Consider the following 16,298-nt stretch of genomic DNA (forward strand, 5'->3'; position numbering starts at 1 on the left):
AAATTTTGATAAGTAACAGTTNAATGTCAACATACACACAAAATACACACACACACACTTATTTATCATCATCTTATAGTTCCATTTAGCATTTATGCACTTTTGAACTGTCACACTGTTAAACTTGCTCTCTAAAGGCAAATTTTGCTTGGGGGCTGCGCAACCCCCATGATACTAGTTATGATTGTAAAATTTACAAAACTAGTTAAGGGTTAAATCTTATGAATATGGTAAAAATTCTAATCAAAAAAGAAAAACAAAAAAACAGCTATCAATCTCCAAAAATTTAATTACCTCTTCTTGCTTTCGTTTAAATTTAGATTCCAGTCTACTAGAGCATCGTCGTGGAGCATAGCTTGAAAGTCTCCTTCTTGCATTTCGTTCCTTACACAAGATAATAGAATTAAAAATGATTATTATATAAAGAAAATACATACTTAATAAGTGAAAACTTTCTCCTCTGTTACCTGTTCTATTATTATATCTTGCAATTTTGGTAGAAAAGATGATATTGTTTCATATAACTTTTTATCCAATAACAGTTTGCTTTTCCTCAATGTATTTGCAAGGTTATGCCAATCATTTTCTGTTGCACAAATTATGGACCAAGCTGAATTTGATACATCTGTTTTTCTTTACCAAAATTAATTTAACACATTAATATAATTTAATCTTTAATGAAACTTCACAAATAAGTAAATACTAAATTAAATAATTTATTTTACTTTTCTAAATCTGAATGCCTTTTTGCAATCTTTCTTTCTCTATTTTTCTTACTAATTTCTATATTTTCATTTTTCTTACTTCTGAAAATAAAAAATATATTTATTACATTTTAACCACAATAAGTACTTAAAATGTAGTTTACATTTTAACATACAGTTTTACAAATGTAAACTACATTTACATTGCAGTAAATGTTTATTTCTCTAATGTTTTTGGTCTTCCTAATCATCTTCCTCAGGAAACTTACAATTTGAAAACAAATGAAAAGCTTTCATTCATTTTTGCATAAGTTCAAGCACAAGTACTCATTTTTGCTTGTGCTTGAGCTTATGCAAAAATGAGTACTTGTGCTTGAGCTTATGCAAAAATGATTATGTTCAAAAGTATCATTTGCAAAAATGAGTACTTGTGAACACACAAGAATATAATCATGCCTTTCAGCTTTGCTTAAAATCATTAAAAATATAAATAATAAATTAATTCACAATCCATGATAGAAATAAACTTTTATTTGAAAAAGTACTTCTGCTTAACTACACAATTTAATAGATGTCAGTTAATTTTGATGTTTAAAGTACAAAATCAAGCATATGCATTTAAAGACTTTAAACAAAAAAACTTTAACCTGCAATCACCAATTACATAAACTTATTTTTTAACACGTGTACATTCATAAGGATTCACCACTGGTTTTTCATGCATAATAACACTGCATATACTTCTTGTTCTTTGAATTTAATTATTATGAAAAATCATGTACCATGTTTTCCCCGAATATGCAAAATTTCAATACTGTATTATACATAAACAAGGACCTTCAAATTTTGCTATAGTATGGCTTGATGTTAAACAAATTCAGCTGGAAAAAAAATGAGAGGAGGGATGAAGTATTTTTCTGGAAATAATTTTTCTGAATTTTTTGGGCCCAAAATAAAGTTTCAAAAATATTAAATTGTTGAAGACTGTAGCATCCCAGGCTACCTTTCAGAGACAAGTGTTCAATGTTGCAGCAACTTGCAGACCACTATGCCATTATATCATGCATCTATGATGGCATGATTATTTCTTGCAGCAATTGTGTAAGATCTCATGACATCTTTAAAAATGATGTTATGATATCAGAGTAAAAAAATTGCCACTTTAAGCATATGATCATGTAACAATAATGAAAATTTGTGCACAATTACATGAGTAAGGTGGTAGTTTTCTGCAGCAGTTTTTTCAGGAGCTGTGATAAACAGAAAAAATTTTTTCAACCAAAATTTTTACATAATTAGATGAACATGTAACATGAGGATATCATGAAAGCACAGCTAAGTCAATTTGATGAAAAATGCCCATAAAAAAAGCAAGTGTAAAAAATTATCACTGTTGCATATGATTGCAGATAAATACATGTTTAATTATGTATTTTAAATTTCAAAATCAACTGGCCACTTTAAACTGCATAATTACGCAGAAGTACTTTTTCAAATAAAAGTTTGCTGGCAGGAACTCATCAAAATCAATGGTTTTATTGAATTAAAATACAACAAACTTATTTAAAATTTGGCATTCTACACAAAAACTATCAATATAATAAGTGTTTTCTGGGCTATTTGAGGTGATTTGAGGTGATTCTATCAGTTCTCTGGTAATGCGAGGCTCCTCCCACTGGTTTGCTGTCTTAATGGCTTCTTTCAATTTTGCATCTGGATCCCAGGATTTTAGCATTCCTAAGGCTGATCAACTTCAACTGGCAGGGTTTCAGATTATCAATGACGATAGTGTCAGCCCACTTCATAGAAATATCATTAGCTCTTAACCTACCAACAGTCCTATATTGAAGTTTATTCTTCTTTTAGTTCAATTGATGGCTTAAATATTTTATTCTCAACAAATAGGTTTGTTGAGAATAAAATTGACTTTAATTAATTAAGTAATGAATTGGATGATTGGAATCATGCTATGGTCTCCTTGTGTAGTAATAGTAAAATAAAAGCAGAGACTAACACTGAAAGTTGATAGATGGCACTGCAGTCAATGACAAAACTAATTTATTGAAAAAATAATGCAAGATGTCTTTTAATTAAAATATAATTAGCAAACATTGCAGAAATTCACAGTAGTGATAAGCAATGGGCTGTTCAAACAGTTAAGAAAATCTAAATCATTTCCAAAAATTTCCAAATTATTTCCAGAAAAATACTTCATCCCTCCTCTCATTTTTTTTTTCCAGCTGAATTTGTTTAACATTAAGCCATACTATAGCAAAGTTTGAAGGTTTGATGGTGTGAGTGCCCAACATGTCTGTCATTTGCCTTCCTGTAGACTTAACATTATATCTTTGCCACTCCACCACACCTGAACGATTCACCTTTCTCAAATCTTCTTCAGCAGCATCATTTACAGCATAAGAGCTTTAATTTCATACCTGAACATTTTTAGCTCCAGCTGTTAACTCAAACTGAGCCAGGACACTGAAACTCTCTTTTAATTAAAATATAGATTATGTATTTTGGATTATGCAAATCAATTTATTATTGTTTGTGTTGAACTGACCATGGAAAAAATTCTCAATATTCATTGAAAATATTTTAAGGAATAATGTCAAAATGTCAACATACACACAAAATACACACACACACACACACTTTATTTATCATCATCTTATAACAATGAAAGACTAGTGTACTGTACATACCTACATCTTCGTGGAGATTCTTTATATAATCGAAGACCAAAAAAATACCAATATACATTTCCTTCACTATCTCTTCCAATAGGTTTAATTCTTAAATTATTACCATCAACACCCTAAAAATTAAATACAATGAATTTAAAAATAAGGTATACTTTTAAAATCTAGTTAGAATCAAAAGGTAATAGGAAATTTCATTAGCAAAATGAAATAGAGTAAACCCTGCTAACTCAAACTAACAGGGAATGAAGGTTGTCCAAATTAGTGGGATGATTTCTCTTATGAGAAAAATGAGAAGGTGCATATATAGTACAGTGATTTATTACAAATCAGCTCTCTACAGAAGTTTTACTGAGCTTTAATAGGTTATACTGTTGAATTTATTATTACAAGAAAGGAACTCAAAAAAATTTCATGACAGTACAGTATACAGTCTTTAGTAACTTACCAACTCAGTATTATAATGCATGGTATTACAAAGACTTCAATATATTGAAAATATTTGTTAATTATAATTTTTCTATTCTCAAAAAATTTCAAATTACTGCATCATGTTTTGAAAAAATTTGTCTTAGTTGATACGGTCCAAGTTAACAAGGTTTTACTGTATATTTAAAATTATAGTTTATAGGTTTACATTTGTAACTTAAAATGTTCTATTTGATTTTTTCAATTTTCAAATGTTCTGTTTAACCTGATGATGGTTATTTAATACTATTGAAAATCTTTGTTTTAAATTGAGCTTTTATAATTTATATTTATAGAATGAGAAACAAACATATGAGCAATTATAAAAACATTGAATAATGAGAAACAATTATAAACTTTATAAAAATTATATTTTTAAATGCAAGAAATATGTTTCTTAATTTATTATATTTATTAATAGTAAATATAATTTGTATGTCAAATACTATATATTCCAGTTAATTGAGACATATATTGAAAGACAGAAACAAGAGAGATAATATAAGGCAAATTTACTTTGCTTATTTGGAACATTTTCATCTTTATCAAGAAAGCATACAGTTCCAGAGGAAACAATGCACCATCAAGAAGCAAAGACAGCATACACAGCAAAGAGGAGTACAGGTAGAGACAGGTAGCAAAGAGGAGTACGGGCCAATGTTAAAAACCAAATCAGACACAAAATAAAATTTAAGAAAAAAAAAAAACAATGCTGACACTACAAGCATCAAAGAGTTGGAAATCAACTAAACTACATGAATTGCTGCAGAAATTTAGTCCCGATCAAATTACCATGAAGATGAAACAGGACCATTTCACCATGCAACTACAAACAGTTCTGATTATACATATGAAGAACTGTCAGGTTAAAAAGAAAAAAGCAATGGATTGCATTACAACATTGTGCTCTGCTGTAATATGTCAGGAAGTGATAATCAGAAGTTATTAGTCATTGGAAAGCACATTAATCCGTAATGCTTTAAAGCACTACAGATTAACATACTACTTTAAAGGTCATAGAAAGGTCCTCAACCGAGTATTATGCCAACAAGAATGCACGGATGAATTCCAATATTTTTCTGAAATGGCTTATGAGTTGGGATGCAGAACTGCAGAAAAAGTAAACAACAGTTCTAATCTTGGACAACTCTGATACTTATCCTCATGTAGTGTGTTTGAAAAACATTCATCTGAAGTTTCTTCTGGCTAATACCACATCCTTGATACAACTGAATATGGGAATCATAAAAAAATTTGAAAACATTATATTGCAGAAGGCTGGTACAGTACATTCTTGAAGCAATTGAAAATATTTTATCATCATCTACAAAAGCAGATGAAATTAGTTCTAAAATTATGGTTTTACAAGCAATACAATATGCTACTGGTAATTGAAGAAAAAGAAGCTGTAGCACAATTCAAAATGGCTTTCTTGTTTGCGGTTTTAAGACTTCAGAACAGGAAATGCCAGATATAACAAATAACAATAATGAAATCGCTTATAAACTACAAAATGTTAGAAATCACAAAATTTTTATACATTGATAACAACCTTCTATGTTGCAATAAAGATGCCAATTGTGTAGATGTAATTACTGAACAAGTTACAATCAAACCTGTTTTCAAACATAATTCATTCCTAAAAGTTGTTCTAAAGCAAACAGATTTCCCCATAAAAATAACACAAAATGGGTTAATTTATTCCTGATCCCCAAAATCAAGTTTTTTTTTACTTTTTTAACTATATTCATTACCTTTCTAAAAGATATTCATTAAAAGTTCTTGCATTTAATTAATACTGTTAATTATAATGCCAAATGCCAATTATGTACTAATGAGAAACAATAAAAAAAATTACACAGTAGTTAATAATAAATTATTATTATTCAATTTGACTTAAGTACCATTCAACATGAATTCTTGGATGCCACTTATATTACATGAATGTCTATTAATATGGTTTTTATTAAGTAATTTGATTTAAATTCAACTTTGGTGCATACCAAAAAACTGAATTAGTATCTTTTCCTCATGTCCATTGAAATCTAATTTAAATAGCAATGTCATTGATAATTCACGTCATAATGTCTAATGATGTGAGACCATCTCAATGCCACTAACTTCTGAAACAGTAGTCCTGTTGTTGATTGGTCAGCCATCAACTTTCTTTAACATAGGAAGTAGAGGGAGTTGACCATCTGTCTCTAATCTGTGGCCAGCTCTTGTTGTTTGGCAATTGAGTTATCATCCAGCAACTAGTGCAATTATGAGTTCAAAATTCTGTTAGTGAACTGATTTGTTCAAAAAGTGAGTCATTTGAAAACTGAGGTTTGACTATTTTGGAAAAACACCTAAAAACGAATGATAATAAGGATAGTGATGGAGACAATATTCCTGATGAAGACTTGGCAACTAGGAAGCCAGAAAATTTATTCCTAAACCAAGATGATATTTTATGCAAGATGGAAATGAAGGAAGAATCATTTCTGTATTGGATGCTTCCACTGATTTTGTCCACTTGCAGAGTATAAAGAAAATGCATCAAGATATGCTCAATAAATTTCTGAAAAAAAGAATTCTTTTTGTTCAATTATTATATTTTAATATGTTATTTTTGGACCTGAATTTATTTACATATAAGTATTCAGACTGAATATTAATTATATTTTTCAATAGGTTTTGTCTTTATTGCTTGTTTTTTTTATCTTAAATTTTGTCTTTCCTTAAAATTTGCTTTATTGGGACAAATTGGTCATATTCCAATTAAGTAGAATCAATTGTATTCAATAATGTATAAAATGTAAATTATACTCCCCAATATTTTAATACTGCTATTAATCTGCCCAATAAAATCTAGCAGATCATTTGAAAAGATAATATGATTATTGTTCATAATTTTCTTACTTGTAATTATCAACTCCACCAGTTACTTAATTCAAAGGACTGTTACATAATTCACAGAATCAACGTATTAATTGTAAATTAAACTTTTTTCAAAACTTTCACATCTCTTTGTCAAACTGAACACTAATTGTTTCAAACAAGACATTCCAAGGACTTGAAACAGATTCCTGTTCTCGGAATTTTTTCATATGTTCAAAACTGTTAGGGTTCAATTTAACATTGAGCCATGAAAGGTCTCAAAAACATTTAATTGACAATAAATACATTGACTCATTGAGTTATTTAGTAATCTTTAAACTAAGTTCATAACTTTTTATAAATATTTTAACTATTTACACATAAATGCTGTTACAGAAAGCATATAGAGAACACAATCAAAAAGTTTTTCTATGCTGTCTTTGTATTTATCAATTACATCTGTTCTATATTTAATAATTGCATAAATAGGTGAACAAATGGAATTCCCCCTCAGATACTTTATAGTCTAAATATAATTGCTTTACTTTAGTACACAATATAAAAATTGTGATAATCCAGACTTCAACATAAACAACATAACATCTTGACAATAAAAATTTGTTGTATAACCGTCAACTTTCATACCTGGAAGTGAATCGGTTGTTAAGTTCTCAGCAGTAAAAGCAATGCTTTCTCATAACCTTCTGACCTACTGCCTTGATTTCATCAGTTCAATATAGTAAAGAACTGCAAGTTTAGGCAGTCGCCGCTTAGTTCTTCCCGAGCTAAGAAGTCGTTGCCAGTCCCTCTTGGATTAAAGTCATCAAAATTTTCCTGTGTCAGTGCCAATCGTACTCTGTCACTTACCCTCATTTCACATTACCCTCAACTGTGCCTAGAAGAACTTTCTTGATCCAGACTGGTCCAGAACAATCGAAACCCAAATCCTCAAGATCCTAATCTCAACCTCAAATCAAGAATCACCATCATCAATACAGGTATTTCCCAACTCATAAACAATTGTAAACTCTCTCTCACGTGATTGCTAGATAGATAGGTTAAGTCACTATATCATACCATGTACTCCTTTTCGTTGAAATTAAATGATTATTTAGTCGCTAACTTTAGGGTCCGAGTACTCTACTTCCATTGGGCTGTCTCTCTATCTCCATCAAAACCTGATCACTTTCTGACACAGCTGCTTGCATGACCTACTTTTTAACCCAAACTAAACTTGTCATGGCTTCTGTGTCAACCGAGACATGGTGGTGTCAGTCCTGACAAGGCATCAAAATGGTGCCAACCTTCCAGTCACAAAATTATTATGTTAGAACTAATTGTCAATATTATATTTTGTATCATTCTATGAAGTAAATAAAATATAGCACCTGTTTGTGAACTTAACTACCACATTATATAAGGATTACCTGTAAATATTTGAGTATAAGGAATTACTAAATCTTACTGATCTCTGTTTTAAATTAATATATGTAAGTTAACAGAACAAGAAAACAAATGTTAAAAATTTATTATTATTATTATATTTATTAATATAACTATACCTTTAAAGCTTCAGTTATATTTTGAGTATCAAGCCGATATTCACAAAGCGCATGAAGAATTTTTGCCTTTGTACGAAGTGGCAAGGAATGAAATGAAGTATTACGTGAAGGAAAAGGATGTACTCGACCTTCTTCTTTAACCCACTTTTCTTGCAATATATCCCACAAATGATGCTCCCAATTATCTACACTGTTAAGCATAACATCATATTTAATATCCAAAAAACTTGCATCACAAAATAAAAATAAGATTATATTTTAACAGCATACAAAAACCTATCAATTTTTTTTATAATTATTTATCTTGGTTAAAATATATAAAAGTATTTAGCAAATATAAATTACAAGTATATAAATAAAATAATTAATGAGATTATTAATGTACAAAACATTGAAATATATGACAATGATGATGATGCAACTGTATTGTAAGGAACTGAGTCCAAGCTGTATTATTATTTAATTTTTATTTTGTTTTTATTCTATTTTGTTTGGGGTTTATGTTTAGTTAGGATGAAGGTTCCCTCACCACTCATCTTAGTAACGAAAAAGAAACAAAAAGAGACAAAGGAAAAAACCAACTCACCGACTAGATGAAGCGCCGTAGGGAAACTAATGCGCACTTGTGCTCCCCGGTGGACGTTTGAAAGAAGTTCCGCAGAAAAAAGGGGGGACACCCCACATGCACAAAGTAGAGAACTTGCTAAACCTTGATAAAATAAACATCCTGAATATGTAATAAAAAAGAGTAACGTAAAAGGATTTTGCGAGAAATGTCGGAAACTAGACTGCACAGGAAAGACATGCAAATTTATTGTTAGAAGTTAAGCATATAAATGAGGGGAGTGATTCCAGACATAATTGTGATGTTACCTCAGAGTATAAAACGAGCACGACCAGAGAAGACAAGTGAGGTGAGCCCCAGCCAAGGATAGTGAGGTGAATTCCAGAGCAAGACTGGAAGCAAGTCTTGAGGATAGAGATAGGAGTGGTTCAAAGGAAAAGTGGATAAAGGAAAAAGGTTCCTAGTATTGACGTGACTGATAGGATCGTAGTTCATAAGATTCCTTGTACATAGTTTAATTGATTGATATTGTCGAGTCCAAGGGGGAATAGTTCATAAGTTATAGTAAGTAAATTGTATTAGTTTTGTCAAGGTTTTGTTAATTGTTTCTTTTCATTGAATAAATTGTTTTAATTCTTACTAACCTGTACATATTAAATATTTGAGTTTCTTACTGATCCTTGTACATAGTTATTTCTGGAGCACACATAAGCCTAGGCCTGGCATTCTAACCACAAACCCGCATAAAGTACCCGTTAGGTTAACAGTCGTAAAGTTCAGCAATAGTCCTGAATACCTTACTAGCACATAGTTCCGTGTCGTATAAAAATCAAATAGTACTTTACAGTATAATCATTGTCTTCGTTAATTTTTTAAAATATACCATTTAATAATTTATAAAATGTCATAATTAAAATAAATAAAAAAGTCCAATATATTCCAGGTAACAAATCACATCAATATTTCAGCTTCTAAGCATCTAATATCTCATATAATTATGTTCATATTATTTTAAAACAAAATTTAACTTCATGCTTTCAGTAATGATCTAAGCAACAGAATTGTGAGAATTCAGGGGGCCATTTTTCTATAATTTTTAATGAAAAGACATGTTTTAGAAACTCTTCTTTATTCTGTCCATTTTCCACAAAGTTAAAAATAGGAAAAACCGAATGTTAATTTAACAGTAAACAACTAAAGAATTCATGTTTATAAGGTCATCAAAGTGACAAAGTCCTTCCCCTCACATCCACCTGTGAAATTATCGCAAACATGTTAAAGCAATCTATTGTTAAAGTGTGGTAAAATTGACATTTAACTAATCTAGCAGAGAGAAATCTAAAAACAATTGGAAGAAATAAGAAACCTGCTAGTCAATTTTATTTAATTTTCATCGTCCAGCGATGACACCTTTGACGTGTCATCGTTGCCAAATTCCCACACCGGATGGGGGATATAATGGCCAGACACCCATTTGTCAGGGCGGTCATCTCTAGAAGCCATAAAATTACGGCTTGTCTCACCGTATAGTCCCGAGGAATTACCTTTATCATTGGTGTTAGTGATTTGGGCAAGTATCATCTCCCCCAGTCCTCCACGGATAATCTACTGTTGAACGACAGACATCACGGCAGGAAGTGTGATAATTTTCCGATTGATGTAAACTGTCTCTATCGGTTGAATTAGAAACAAAGTCAGTGTTCGTACATAGCCTAGGATGTTGACCCCATTGATATCTATTTGTTACATATGCTTAGGAATGAATAAGTATAAATGTAATCATAGTTAGTTATTGTAGATCGCTTTATTTTCTACTAGCTGGGGTACCTGTCTTCACTCAGGGAGTTAATATGAGATTGTGTGATAGTTGGAAGAAAAGGATAAACTTTAAAATATTAGAGATAAAAAATTTTATTGTAAACATATTCTAACTACAATGGAACCTTGGTATACGACCTTAATCCATTCCTGATGTTTGGACTTATACCAAATAGGACGTATACCAAACCAACCTTTCCCATAAGAAGTAATGTAAAAATGATTAATCAGTTCTCACGTAAAAAAAAAAAAAAAATGGCTGGCTTTAAACACCTCACTTTCCTGGCTAATTCCTGCTTGATTTTTCATGAGATCAGTATGTATCTTTTTAGCTTTCTTGCAAATAATTGCTTCTGATACGATGTCGCCAGCACACAGTTTTTCAGTTATCCAAAGCAAAAGCAATTTCTCAACATGATCTAATGTCTTCGATCTCTGTTTAAAAATTGATTTAACCCCTTTCACAATGTTAGCAAATTTAATAATGTCTTTATTTTTCACGATTGTCGATATCGTCGTTCTCGGAATATGGTATGCAACAGTTAAATCTTGAACACGCATGCCACCTTCATATTTCTCAACAATCTCTTTTTTCAGTTCCATTGTGATTCTAGTCATTTTTTTAGTTTTCTGTTGCTTTTCATTTGCCTTTTTGCAATTCATGATTAATAAAAATAATAAAATTTTTCTTACAAATTAAAATCAGAAGAAATCTAACAAAGTTATAAACCGTGATACTGCGAACGTCTAGTATGGTCTAGTACAGCGGTCCCCAACCTTTTTATCGCCGCGGACCGGTCAAAGTTTGATAATTTTACCGCGGCCCACTGAGGGGGGACGTTGATCGTTTATATTTTAGATTGACTTAATTTAATAATTTTAATTTAATTGTATTTAAACATGCCTTCAAAATAAAATACAGTTACACCAAAAAATGAATATAATGTGATTTAACATTTTAATTCACTAGAACGCTAAATCAATGAGAACCCTGAGCTTGTTTCATTGCAAGGAGACGGTTCCCTCTAGGGGTAATAGGTGACAATGACACCCGAAGTGTGTTTCTTACGTCCAGTTTATTCTGTTGTTCCGTCGTCCATTAAAAGTCGCACAAACCCGAGGAAATACACCATAGTAAATAAAATGGAAATAATTTAATGTTCCTTGGGCGGACCGGTACCGTTTGATCCACGGACCGGTACCAGTCCGCAGCCCGGGGGTTGGGAACCACTGGTCGAGTACACCGATAGTGCTACTTGTTCATAGATATCGCATATAATTGAATTAAGTTGTATACCGAGCAAAATTTGCTTTGCCCAAACAGGACGTATTCTAAAGCAGACGTATACCGAGGTACCACTGTATTTACAATACTTGTTTATAAACAACATTTTGCTCAAAAACTTTTACAAATAGGCGAAGGCACATATCACACTGACCAGATGACTGGCCTCATTGAACTCAACAGTGATTTTTGCAACATAGCCACTACTGAAAAGGAACTCATCAACCAAATTTATCCAAACATTGTTCACAACTATACAAATCCGGAGTGGCTATTTCAAAAGGCAATTTTGGCAACTAAAAATAATATTGTCGACGATATCAATTTTAATATTCAAAAGAAAATTCAGAATGGGCAAGATGGTTCCTCCTCTTTTAAGTTTGGGCATTGTATAAAATATAAATCAAATCACTTTTTATTAACAAATACACTAAGTACACTTTACACAGTTTTCATACTTTATTTTCGATTTATATTCAGTCACTGTATCATTTTGACTACTCACACTTCACTGTTTGTTTTTATTCACTCACTGCACTACTTTTGAATTTTCACTTTTTTTTTTTGGTTCTTCCCTTCGTCACTGATAAGAAACTGATGTTTGAACCCACGACGAATCTTGCTTTATATACCCCCACTAATGGGTAGTCCCACCCATACAAAAAAGGCTTCGAATGGTCCACAATGTTGTGAAATGTTGTGGAATGTTCCAGAACATTCCACAACATTTGAGTGTGTTCTGGAACGTTCCACAATAATCTGGGATGTTCCTGAATGTTCCAGAACATCCCGGAATGTTGTGGAATGCTCTTGAATACTCTCGAATGTTCTGGACTATTCTAGAAATTTCTAATGGTTGAACCTTCCGGCCCTTATATCTTCAACAGCACACCCTTCAGGTAAAAACTGGAACCTTCTTCATGGATGAGGGATAGAGGGCTATCACACCATATAACTCCCTTGATTGTACTGGGACTCATTTTGAGTTTTAGCAGCACGCACATTGTACACTTACCTTTATTATATATATATTGATTAAAATTATTGTTTTTAGTCAAACTGGTGTTGACTTCAATTGTTCAAACTGGTCACCCTATTGACTTACCTATGACTCTCCCCACTCTTCCTAAAGCCCTCCAATAACTGTTATGAGCAGGAGAAAAGAGAGTTAAGACGTGTTATTTCTTAACTGACAGGAGAGGGAAATTTTATGATTTCCCCACCTCCGACCATAAACAAGCAGAAACAAGCCATCCAGTGACAACGTGAGCAGGCTTTACCAAACCGTTGCTAATCAGAGGTTAGAGCTTGACTCTCTAACCCCTGGCTTTCCACATTATAAATATATATTATAAACAGATCTCCAACCAACATGTATCTGGTCTGGCAAATAAATAAAAAAAGGGCTGATCCAAACAATCACTGCTATTTTGCCAATGTAATTTCAATTATTAAAAAAATTTGTATAACCATTTGCTTTTCTTCTTTTCTGTCATGTCTTGCCACAAAGTATCCAAAAAAATATTAGAATATTAGCATCCATTTCATCATGCTTATTTGCATCATAATCCTTGTACAAAATATCTATATCTGCAGCATTAAATTGCAGTAGTTCTTCGTAGTGATCATAAAAATATTAAATTCTATTATAAGTACAACTATTAAAATTCATAAACTGACTGTTTCTCACCACATTATTTTGTAATGGCAAATTGGATTGTAAATATGACAACTATTTGCAAAATGTACTCATGTAAAACATTTTCACTTATAATTAAGAGATTTTGTCCTTTTTCCAGCAGGCATTGCCTTGTTGCAAAGCTAATGTAAAGATCACAATTATTGGCATTTGGATGTCATTTGTAACTTTTAGTTTACTTATGAATATAGTAATAAAGATTAAAAAAATCTCTAATATCATATTCACATAATTATTAATAAAAAGTTTTTAGCTTAAAATTATATAATGGTGCCCACCAGTGGCCAAGATGATAAAACCACTAAACATTGGTAATTGGTTGTGGGTTTATGTCTTATAACAAACTATAAATATATACAGTCGACTCCCTATAACACGGGTTCCTATAGTTCAGATTCCTATATCACGGCGAAAAAATTGCGACAGTATTCATACAAACATGCTAAAAAAACTCCTATAATTCGGTAAAACGTCATCGCCAACTTGTGTCGTGGCAGGATTGCACAAACCGTTGAGTTTAAACTAGCAGCGGACCTACTAAAAACCATTTATTATTTAACATCCATAAAAATTATATTTATATTAATGATGTCTCTAAAGTTCAGCGAATTTTTCGTGAAAAAAATAATTTATCAGGAAGCACGCGAGTGCCATTCGATGACAATCTCCACGACGAAAACAAGCTTAAGCAACGGCGTAGTCAAACGGTGCACACTTGGTAAGTAATCCTACAATTTTTTGTTTATAGCATAGTTATATAGCTATGCTATAAACAAAATTTTTAATAGCAATTTTTTATAGTTATATAACTATAAAAAATTATTTATAGCATAGTTATATGGATTATTCCCAAAAAATTATACGTATTTTGGAAATGTTGAGTCAAATTAGTATAGAATCGATTAATTTTATGGAAGAAACCTTTCAAACAGCCATAGTCCGTAAACTGCATACGTGCCAGGCTGTGATTGGCTGGACTCCTAGAAGCTGGATTCATAAAACTCGGAACGTATCTACCGTGTTATAGGGGGGTCGACTGTACTGGATAAAGAATAAATTTAAAAAATTACACCTTTGTCAATCCAATAAAAATTTAATATAATAAAAATGTTTTCAATCGTTTTAAATGATCTTCATCAGTTACAGAAAAATAGAACATTAAAAATAGAACATAAAATGAGTATGGAATAAATATAAAAATTAACGGAAGATGTCCTTGCGGAAACTAAATATAGATAAATAAAAGATCATAAATAAGGAAAAAATATAAATACAATATATAACATTGCCTTAGTATTATTAATTATTCTAAAATTATCTCCAAGCAGTATAGTGCATCCGCATCTCTGTGGTTTATACAACCAGTTCTCTCCTGCCCCCTTAGCACAGACCCAAATCCGAAGACCCTCATACCAGATATTGAACTGATCATTAAGGGCATGAATAACACCAATCAAGATTATATTCGTTGGAAACCTAGATTCTGATAAAAGACACTTCAAACTGGAAGACAAAGAGAGGTTTTATTTTACAGAATATACAGCGTGAAAGCAGGAACAAGAATGAGGAACACGTGGCAGTGTTGACGATGTGCAAACTACATAACGCACCCTAGTGGTGGAACCCGGCATAACAAAAATTAAATATTTTTCTTTAACAGATTCTGCATGGCAAAAGAGAACAATGAAGATTCTGACACAAAACAGTTCCACTTTAGCTTAAAGAAATTGTGCCAGTGGTTACAGCAGAACAACATTGTGCTCATGAAGGCAGATAAATCAAAGGATGTGGTACTTCTAAAACAAGATACTTTCAATGAGAAGTTGAAAGAGTATATTACAACCACCAAATGCCAACCGGCACCAGTCAATTTTTTGGATGCTTTATAACAAAGAGTTAAGAGATTCACCTCCACCACTTTAGCATGACTTTTGCATATGCAAAACTCCACAATCCTCGTTGCAAGAACACCTAGAATATTTGCATTTGCCAAGACCCATAAATCAGGAAACCAGATATGTCCATGATTAAAAAGTGTAGCTCCCCAACGTTCTTGATTAAAAAGCAACTGGTCAATTTTTTCATGCTAGGGATCAATGACATCCATTTTCTATTAGAAACTCATTGAAACTTCTGGAGTCTCTCAGGAACATTTCTCTTACAGACAATGAGTATATGACCATGTTGGACTACAAATCCTTGTATCCTTTGATAAATTACCTCATTTTTGTACTTTAAGGCAGCGGTCCCCAACCTTTTTATCGCCGCGGACCGGTCAACGTTTGATATTTTACCGCGGCCCACTGAGGGGGGACGTTGATTGTTTATATTTTAGATTGATTTAATTTAATAATTTTAATTTAATTGTATTTAAACATGCCTTTAAAATAAAATATAGTTACACAAAAAAATAAACGTTAAATCAATGAGAACCCTGAGCTTGTTTCTTTGCAACAAGACGGTTCCATCTGGGGGTAATAGGAGACAATGACACCCGAAGTGTGTTTCTTATGTCCAGTTTTTTCCGTTGTTCCGTCGTCCATTAAAAGTCGCACAAACCCGAGAGAAATATACCATAGTAAATAAAATGGAAATACCAGTAATTTAATGTTCCTTGGGCGGCCCGGTACCAT

General features: G+C 31.9%; 1 protein-coding gene across 1 annotated transcript in view; it reads right to left on the minus strand.

Moving 5' to 3' along the window:
• Positions 1-217: 217 nt before the first annotated feature.
• The window catches only part of LOC111632757 (cat eye syndrome critical region protein 2-like), a 51,646-nt gene continuing 35,565 nt past the window's right edge, over positions 218-16,298 (minus strand). Inside the window, exons 5-9 of the mRNA XM_023377282.1 lie at positions 8,299-8,488; positions 3,410-3,522; positions 726-806; positions 468-633; positions 218-384 (exon numbers count right to left, since the gene is read on the minus strand). Coding sequence (XP_023233050.1) covers positions 244-384; positions 468-633; positions 726-806; positions 3,410-3,522; positions 8,299-8,488 — 691 coding nt within the window. The 3' untranslated portion in view covers positions 218-243. The remainder of the gene's footprint in view (positions 385-467; positions 634-725; positions 807-3,409; positions 3,523-8,298; positions 8,489-16,298) is intronic.

This window comes from Centruroides sculpturatus, unplaced genomic scaffold (assembly GCF_000671375.1).
Source record: "Centruroides sculpturatus isolate CEXI.00-Female unplaced genomic scaffold, Cexi_2.0 scaffold239, whole genome shotgun sequence".
Taxonomy (NCBI): domain Eukaryota; kingdom Metazoa; phylum Arthropoda; class Arachnida; order Scorpiones; family Buthidae; genus Centruroides; species Centruroides sculpturatus.